The 9,959-nt window shown below is 43.4% G+C and overlaps 1 protein-coding gene across 2 annotated transcripts; it reads left to right on the forward strand.

The window, feature by feature from the left end:
• Positions 1-871: 871 nt before the first annotated feature.
• On the forward strand, positions 872-9,358 carry LOC103190767. 2 transcript variants are annotated; one of them, XM_007911656.2, is made up of 3 exons: positions 872-1,001; positions 2,777-2,994; positions 8,676-9,358. In XM_007911656.2, exons 2-3 carry the CDS (start codon positions 2,811-2,813, stop codon positions 9,290-9,292), a joined length of 801 nt encoding a protein of 266 aa, XP_007909847.1. In that variant the 5' UTR covers positions 872-1,001; positions 2,777-2,810; the 3' UTR covers positions 9,293-9,358. The 2 variants fall into 2 exon arrangements, with proteins under 2 accessions (XP_007909847.1, XP_042188109.1); XM_042332175.1 differs by lacking the exon at positions 872-1,001 and having other exon boundaries at positions 2,627-2,994.
• The last annotated feature ends 601 nt before the right edge of the window (positions 9,359-9,959 follow it).

The raw sequence follows: 9,959 nt of genomic DNA on the forward strand, positions 1-9,959 counted from the left end.
TCCAATTGGTGGGAACAGGGATCACCTGGTGAGAATTCAAGCTTACAGATGAGGTGAGTTCAGCTCTTTCCATAGTAGCCAAACCCTTGCTCCAGTGGATCCAATTCAAGATCCTCGTCTTCACGTTCAAATCCCTTAACTACTTCACCCCCACACCTCTGCAATCTCCTGCAATCCTATCAACACACCCCTTCCCTCAACGAATGAACTTGTACTGTTGTGTGCAATTGGCTGCTGCATTTCCCCACAAAATAGTCATTTCACTTTACAGTATATTCTGTGAAGTGCTTTGAGACTTCACAATGACATGATAAAGCGCTATATCAAATACAATAATTATTATCATATTCATGTCCTGATTTACCCAACTATCGGCAGCCTAGCCTTAACCCATCTTCTGTTGCTCTCTGGAAATCCATTCTGGAGACCCTCTGATTGCCTACCCCCCCTTACCACTTTTAAAGCCTGCCTCAGGACTTTCACCATGCTTTCGGTCATCTTCCCCCAACCTCCCTTCCCCCACCCATCCTCTTTGGCATGGGTGCCCAGCCAGTTGTAGGATGCACGCTGAGGTGTGAAAGGCCTGAATGTAAGACTATTTCTCAGAGTCAGCCCAACTCCTGTTCGGCTCCACTCAGACTCAGTCCTTTCTACACATTCTGCCATGATTTTCCCCCTCCCCACCCATCTATCTCACCTCACTCTGCCTTGTTTCTCCCTCACAATTTACTTTGCCATGATTTCCCTTCTCTCTCCCCCACCCTCCCGGGTCTACTCACTCCATCCTGATTTCTCTCCTATCTCCAGTAGATGTGCATGATCATTGGGTAAAGGCAAGCTGCCTCCTATTAATTGGGATGGACATCATAGTTAAATAGCCCAGTGACGCAGCCAGAATCACATTCTGACGACTTTTGTCAATGGACCCAGGCAATTGAGCAACAGAGAGCTGCTGGCACAAGAGGAATCATCATCTCAGAGCCTGATTCACCATCTTCAGAGTAAGTGGGAGGAGAAACATCTGTAATTACTCTTTACCATCCTCTGGGTTATTTCAATATATTTGTTTGAACCGTGAATGATGGTGTTGCAAAAGAAACCATACTCTACCAAATTTACCATGCAAATGAAATAACAATCCCACTCTTTCCCCTCCACCCACCCCAGATGATGGTCATTCGCTTCATGGCTGTTTGTGGGAAATTTGCTATGTGCAATTTGGCTACCGTGGCCGCCTTGCAAAATACACAGCCACTGCACTTTATAGTAGGGTGACCATATGTCCCTGATTTCCGGGGACAGGCCCCAGATGAGATATTGTGTCTCTAGCCAAATATGCCCTGTCTTGAGTTGAGCAACAAACCAAGTAATAACATTCCAAGCCAGATCACTTATCAGAGAAATACGGCAGTTAATCCCTTACTGCCAGCATCAGGAGTTGTGGTGAGTTCAATTTTTTTATATGAGCCCCAGATTTGGTTTACAAAAGAAAAAAAATTTACTCAGTCAATCTGCGACTGTTTGTGGGACACTGCTGTGTGTGGTTGCTGCCACGTTTCACACACAGAATGCACAGTCTCAATTCACTTTGCAGCATATTTCGTGAAGTGCTTTGAGACTTCTCGAAGATGTGATACGGAGCTAAATCAAATGCAAGGTTATTATTAAAATAAGGTCACCTTCTTTACAGTAAATCCTGTGAAGTGCTTTGAGATGTGCTCCCGAAGTTAAACATGTCACATCAGAAGCAGGGATTATTCTAATTAGCTGACAGACCGTGAGAAATGTTGCTGAGTTAGTTTAGTAACCATATCGCTCATTGATTTAAATTCAGCTTCCTCACCACAGTGAGTTCAATAACAACCCTGCAACAATAGCCCCGACAATGCTTTTCAGCACTCACTGTTTGAAGAAAGGTATGACAGGATGAAAAATAGATTTTAATAGTTAATCATTGCTCTCCTAAACTGTTGGGAGAAGCCCTTCTTTAAAACGAGACAAGGTAAAAGCAGAGAGAGTTACGAAACTTCCATACATTTTCAGTAATACCGTTTGACTGAATGTAATTAGATTCCACAAATAGTCATCTCTTTCAACGTTTGCCCATAAAATACATAGTCACTACACCTCACAGTAAAAACCCTGCCAAACGCTTTGAGATGACAATAATAATCCTTGCATTTGATATATTTGATATTGATTGTCATGTTGTCAAGTTATCTCAAAGCGCTTCACAGCATTTTACTGTGAATCACGGTGTATTTGCAGAGGAATTCGGAAGCCAATTTGCACATGGTAAATGGCCCAGACAAACAGCCATGAAGCGAGTGATGATATGTGAAAAGAAGCAAAAATATATATGATATATGAACCGCAAAGATAATGATTATTATTTGTGCAAAGGTTCTGTTCCTGTCCTTCAAATGCATTTTATGCCTGTTTGTTTGTGTCTGTCTGTGTGTTATGTGTGTGGGCAATTTTGAAGCAAAATTCAAACACTGAAATGAATGTGTTAAATTTTTTTGGCAGTTTGGCAATGATTCAGTGATGCCTTTCTAAACAAACATTAACAGTACAAATAGAGCTCAACAGATTACTTCAGTACATTAGCTCCTGCACTGAGCGCCTGGGTGACTTAAGTAGCCGTGTACAGTATCACTATAACTGTGTTTTAATAAGTAAGCTGTTTTTTACGCAAACACACCACTCGGCATCTAACTGGTCTGCCTGGAAGCGTGTTTGTTCACTTTAACCACACGAGGATGTTCTTATCTAGCTGCTGCCTAAAGCTGAACTGCGTGGGGAAGCAGATGGTGCAGGCACGAGAGTATGTGACTCAGGCAATAAATAGGAAGAGTTATGCAGTAGAGAAGTTTCGGAAGAGAAGTTGCGCACATGAGATGTCTCTGCTCATGGACATAAATGTACTTCAGGAGCACTATGACTCCATTCGGAAGAGGCAGAGAGAACAGCATTGCATTACTTTTAGATCAGGTAAGTTGACACTTCTGTAAATAAACTGAAAGCTGGTTACACTCACCGACGGGTTACATTAGATGCAGAGGTTTGTTTTTTGGCAACGGTTAGACTTTGGGTTTGCATGCACGGAAAAGGGTGTTTCTCTATGTAAAAAGAGATGTTATTTAATTTGCTTCTTTGTTATTTCTACTGTATGAAATTGGCTGTCGCATTTCACCCACAAAATATCCAGTCAATTCACTTTACAGGATATTGTGTGAAGCTCTTTGAAACGTCTCAATTGCAATGAGTCCTGTAGCTCATTGGTTAGAGCACTCGCCTCGCAAGCGAGAGACGTGGGTTCAATTCACAGTAGGGCGAATTGTTGGGCAAGTTACCTTACTCCATACGCCTCTGTTTTCCTAGCAGTAAGTACAAACCCGGTTGTTAATCAATAGGTGGATCACATTTCCAGGGGGAATAATTGCTTCAAAAAAATAATACTAATAAATTTGTCACTCAATTCATGACTGAGCGCCTGGGAACCCAGAGGATGGTGGTACAGGGAATATCATTAGACTGGGAAAATGTTACCAGTGGAGTCCCACAAGGGTCTGTTTTGGTACCTTTCTTGTTAACTATTTTTATAAATGATCTGGAACTAGGAGTCGCAAGCACAGTGGCTAAATTTGCAGATGACACCAAGCTAATGAAGGTGATAGATTGCAAAGCTGAACAAGATAGGTTACAGGACAATTTGAACATATTTATTTCCACTGGTGCATGTGTCGGTAACCAGAAGACACCGATTTAAAATAGTTGTTAAAAGAAACAAAGGGGCGGTGAGGAGAAATTTTTTCACACAGCGATTTGTTGTCTGGACGAGAGACAACTTTCTTCAGCTCAATGCGCGTAAAACTGAGGCCCTCCTGATTGGTTCGCGTTAGCGCCTCCGCACCTCAGGCGTTGACAGCATCAGCATCCAACGCTGCACTCTCCACCTCTCAAAGCCAATCAGGAACCTCGGGGTTCTGTTCGACCCTGAGCTGTCCTTTCTTCCTCATATCTGCGCCACAACTGGCACCGCCTTCCATCACCTCCGAAACATTGCCAGACTACGGCACTATCTCACCCCTCACGCTGCTGAAACTCTGGTCCACGCCTTTATCACCTCAAGGCTGGACTATGGGAACTCTCTCCTCGTCGGCCTTCCCGGCACCTCCCTCCACAAGCTGCAGGTCATTCAGAACTCTGCAGCTCGTGTACTGTCCCGCACCAGGCTTCGGGACCACATCACTCCCACCCTCGCTCGCCTCCACTGGCTCCCCATCCCCCAGAGGATCGAATTCAAGATCCTCATCCTCACCTACAAGGCCATTCACGGCATTGCTCCCCCCTACCTCTCCGACCTACTATCCCCCTACCTACCCGCCCATACCCTCCGTTCCTCTGGCTCCGGTCTGCTTCACATCCCCCGCCCCAACCGCCCTCCCATCGGTGGCCGGGCCTTCAGCCTCTCAGCCCCTCGGCTCTGGAACTCTATCCCCCAGTGCCTTCGCCGCCTCCTCCCTTTCCTCCTTCAAGGCCGGTCTCAAGACCTTTCTCTTTGACCGTGCCTTCAGCTCCCCTCTCGACTCTCTACCCCCTCCTCGCTCCCTCCCTTCCCTCCCCTCACCCTGACCATTTCCCCCCTACTCGGGTCATGACCCAACTGTACAGCTCCTTGGGACGTCCTCCCAACGTGAAAGGCGCTCTATAAATGGAATCTTGTTGTTGTTGTTGTTCGTATCTGGAATGCATTACCTGAAACGATAGTGGAAGCTGATTCAATAACAGCTTTTATGAGAGGAGTAGATAATTATTTGGGGAGAAAAGTTTGCAAGGGCTATGGGGTGAGAGCGGGGGAGTGGGATTGAAGCGATAGCTCTTTTCAAAGAGTTGGCACAGACATGATGGGTCAAATGGCCTCCTTCTGTACTGTATAATTCTATGATTCTATGACTTGGGAATTGGGCAGATCGGTGGCAGATGAAATTCAATGTGGAGAAAAGTACTTCACATGGGGACAAAAAATCCAGGAAGGGACTATTATTTGAATGGAAGTAAAATAATATGTACAGAAAATGAAAAGGACTTGGTGAGACCGTACTTAGGAGTACTGTGTACAGTTTTGGTCACTGCAATACAAAAAGGATATTGGAGAAATTGAGAGGATATAGAGGAGGGCAACCAAAATGATTGAGGGAATGGAGTGACTGGACTATGAGGAGCAACTAAGCAAATTGGGCATGTTCACACTGGAAAAGAGAAGATTGAGAGGTGACATGATCGCTGTCTTTAAGATTCTAAAGGGGTTAGACATTGTAGATCATAACAGGCTGTTTGAAGTAGTCCAGAATAGTAAAACCAGAGGACCCAGCGTGCAATTGAAAGGGGGTAAATTCAGAACGGAGGTATGGAAACACTATTTCAGTGAGCGAATAGTGAACCTGTGGAACAGGCTCCCTCGGGAGATGGTTGAAGCATGAAATGTTGATCTTTTCAAACACGGATCAGATAGTTTTCTTTTAGGAAATAACATTATGGGATATATTACAAAGGTAGTTTGGGACATATGTGCATAAGACAGACAGTTAGGTGGAAGGCGAACTAGATGGACCACAGTCTTTTTTTAGTCTAGCATTTCTTATATTCTTATATAAGGGCATAGGTAATAATCCTTGTATTTGATATCGTGCCTTATCATGTCTTCAAGACGTCTCAAAGCACTTCACAAAACATACTGTAAAGTGGAGTGTGTGTGTATCTTGTGGGCGAAACAAAATATAAATGTTGTATTTCATTTTTTAACTTATAAGCATAAACACATACCCTACTATGACGTGGGACTCACCTGCCTGTCAACAAATGCACGAAAGTGGTGCATCCTTCAAAGATAAGAGCAATGTGTGTGTAAGGAGGTTGGGACAGAGTCAGATGCCCTCATTTCCAGAGGAGCAATGGCAAACTGCAAAACTTACTTCCGTGCTCCACACCTCCAACTGGTGGAACCAGTGCTCAATGGGCAGGGTCATGCATTCAAACTGCGGACAGGATGATAGTAGCAATGCCCTCACGCATTTCATGCTGAGCTGTATTGCCCACCAGAAAGCTCATGGGGAGTTCTTGGTACCTGCCTTCCACAGAGTGAGGGCTCAAACCTGCGCTTGTCGGATGTCAAATAACCAAGAGATTACTATCCTTCTTCATGTGAGGAAGCAAGTAGAGTCTCCTTGGAGCTGAACTGACTCTTAAGGTGACTCGCTTGACAACGGAATGTCAAAATCAAGTCAATACTCTGATACTCTCGGTTGTCCGGTTCCTGAACCAGGTGGGTCCGACCACAGTGCTCTAGGGCACCACACAGCCAGGTTGGTTCATTGGTAGGACCTGGAAGGGCAGACCAGTCAATGGAGGCAGGGAATCCTCCTTAGCTCCTGTTAACCCTGCAAGCCAGAGCCCAAATCGGTAGGGTGGTTCTACCTGGACAAACAAATGGAAGCTTGCCAGACAGTGCTTTCAATGACAAACTAAGCTGATTTCCCTGGATAAACTCCAGCAGTTACCCAACATGCACTCTGTGCCTAATACTCTATGAGTTTAGGTAAGCGCGGTGCGTCCCTCCAAGGAGTGTGCGCATTCCACAAATGGGAATTTCCCATATAATAATAATAATAATCCTTGCATTTGATATAGCGCTTTTCACGTCGGGGGGGACGTCCCAAAGCGCTTCACAGAACACACTGTAAAGTGAATTGACTGTATATTTGTGGGCGAACACGGCAGCCAATTGCGCACAGCAATATCCCACAAACAGTCGTAGATTGAAAATGACCAATTTATTATTGTTTTTTTTGAGGGATTATTATTAGGTGTGTGGAGTAAGGAAACTTGCCCAAGGTTTCGCCCTCTGTCTGGAATTTAACTCAGGTCTCTCACTTGCAAAGCGAGTGCTCTAACCACTGAGCTACAGGACTCCACATTTAGGTGGACGTATATGGAACTCTCAGTCTGGTTGGATAGCTTTAACCACGGTGATGGGTTTCAGCCATCACCATCCACCATTGGGTGTCAGACACCTAACTGGCCAAAACAATTTACATTAGTGATGTTGTCATAGCAATTGTGGCTCAGTCAGCAGCACTTTCGCGTCTGTCAGAAGTTATGGGTTCATGCCTCACTTTAGATCTTTGAACTCAGTCTTGGCTGACATTCTATTTGATGGTGCAGTGCTGGGAGTGTGTTACATTGTCAGAGGTGCTGTCCTTCAGATGAGACGTTAAACCAAGGTCCTAACTACCTGTTCAGGTGGATGTGAAAAATCCCATGGCACTATTTGAAAAAGTGAAGACAGTTTCTCCCAGTGTCCTGGCCAACAATCCCCCTGATAAAATTGATTATTCGCTTCATGGCCGTTTGTGGGTGCAATTTGGCTGCCGTGTTCACCTATAAAATACAGTCACTGCACTTTACAGTAAATCTTGTGAAGTGCTTTGAGACATCTCAACAACCTGATAGGGCTCTGTGTCAAATATAAGGATTATTATTCCCTCAATCTTTCCACTTCACCCCACTTTATCTTTAAATCTCACTTAAAAATTTGCCTCTTCAACATTCCTATGCTCACATTTCCCTTCTTACTTGCTCAGTGTCGAACCCCACCACTCTGCAGCACTCCAAGATGCTATGCTGCATGAAGGACATTATATAAATTGTATTATTAAGGAAGAAACGCTGCAAGCTTTATCTTATCTCAACAGAACATAATATAGAAAGGTAACCATTTGTACCCATAGTCAATGCTTTACATCAGCCAATACAATTTATGTAAAGCTATGTAAATATTTGTCTTGTGAGATGGATTACTGTGGAAAGACTGCAACCGAAGGGACTGGGTGGACCTATCCTGCTAAACTCGGCTTCAATCCAGTACAAACAGATGATGAAATTGAGACTTTTGAGAATGTTTGAGACGGGTGTTAGAGTGTGCACTTTGCAAAGAGCCTTTCACGTCTCAAAGCGCTAAACAAAAATGGAGTGGGAGTCCAAGCAGGATATAAATTAATAATAATATTTCTATTTGATGCACCTTTTCAAGTTGTTTCAAAATACTTCGGGATATACCAATAATAATAATAATTCTTGCATTTGATACAGCGCCTTATAACGATGTTGAAAGTTTCAATGTTCTTCACAAGATACATTGTAAGCTGTAATGACTGTGTATTTTGTGGGCGAACACAGTGGTTTTGCACTCAAAGCAGTAAATTTAAGATCTCTGTAGACCCCTCAGCACAATCTGGTACTGTACAATTTGCCTATGCTGTACAGCACATTCTGCTGGCATCATTCTGTTTCATTGGGGAACAGTACACTAAGCATTATCGGCTGCCAGGAATGGCAGGTCAGGTGCCTCTGACACATTCCCTTCATGTGTGACCATCCTAGGAGTTTGTCATTGTCAACTGGTGCATTTAACATTCTTATACCTAAATCTGAAAAACACTGTAAACAGATGGAGCCATTATAAGCAGCCTTCGCACATGCTCCGAATGTGTAGTTTTTTTTGGTCAGCCAGATGTCTGACACATGCAGAAACCTATCATGATACTTAAGAATATCCAAACCAGCTGAGAATTCCAGAAAACGTAACTCAAAACCTTGTTGTTTGATTTCAGTTAAAAGTAAACCAGCAAGTGGAGCCTTCCTGGACCTGCAAATCAAGACCGTGACCGTCAATTGCACAGTAAGGAAACAAAAGGCCTTTGTGGAGCAACTTCCAGTGAAGAGAGTCACACTCGAACTCCCAAAGAAGGATTATATGCAGGACAATTACACACCCTGGCGCACACACCTGGATCTTCACCGTGTGGTGCAAGCTCAGGATTGTAAGTGTCACAAGTTCCAAAGCAATGGTAAAGTAAAAGAAGCAAAGGAAAACAATGTAAATAGTAAGATTGGTCTTACAGGCGGTAACTTCCCACCAGACCAAAAAGTTTTTCCAGGCTCGCTTGACCATACAATACCAAATGGTGAAGCGACTGCGTACATGACCTTCAGGCCAGATGAATTGGAGAAGTCAAACCATTCTTTCAACAAGCATAACCATTGCGTACCCAAAATCAACAAGAGATATTCGTTGCCGAGCGAGAGGTCACACATATTGGCAAGTAAAGATGGACTGGTTACCAGAGCACCATCTAGCCTTAGACTGGATTATTACCCATTCCCTCAACTGAAACCTCCCAGGAAATCTGATGCCGCCAAGAGCCTCGGTTTATATGCTCAGCATTAAATCATTTTCACAAAAGTAGAATAAAACCCACAGAAACAAATTGTTCCTGTTTAGACACGTGTTTAGAAATGAAGTTCTTATTTTCCGGTTCCTTTGATTTCAAACTTTGTGTACTGTTGGAACAATGTTATTACTTGAAAACAATACCATCTTATGATTTATACAGCACCCATCACACAGGATAATCTCGGAACACTGCACAGTGGCGGGGCTGAGCGAGGGCAGGGGGAACAGAGATGACGGTCCACAGAAGCAATGGACAGAACTCTTTAATAATCCTGGTTTGGGAAGTGTGGGTTTTTCAGCTCAACAATGAAATTGAATTTTAAATTAAAATTTTAAATTTAATTGACTTTTTAATTTAAAATTGTCTGCCGGTTTCTGTGCACCAAATATATAGTCAATTCACTTTACATTATGTTCTGTGAAGCACTTTGAGACAGTTCTGCAGCGTTAAATATTATTTAATAAAATAATCCTTGCATTTGATATAAAGTACTATATCAAATGTTAGGATTATTTTATTATTATTAAAGTGAATGAATGGACAGATGAAGCAGGTTTCTGATCTACCTTGGGAAAGGTAGGATGGCAAGAAGTCCACTCCTCAGATCGTGCAAGGTTACAAAACAATCAGATAGTGATTTAACCTGAGCTGCTGTTAGGA

The sequence above is a fragment of the Callorhinchus milii genome, unplaced genomic scaffold, assembly GCF_018977255.1.
Source record: "Callorhinchus milii isolate IMCB2004 unplaced genomic scaffold, IMCB_Cmil_1.0 Scaffold2, whole genome shotgun sequence".
NCBI lineage: Eukaryota > Metazoa > Chordata > Chondrichthyes > Chimaeriformes > Callorhinchidae > Callorhinchus > Callorhinchus milii.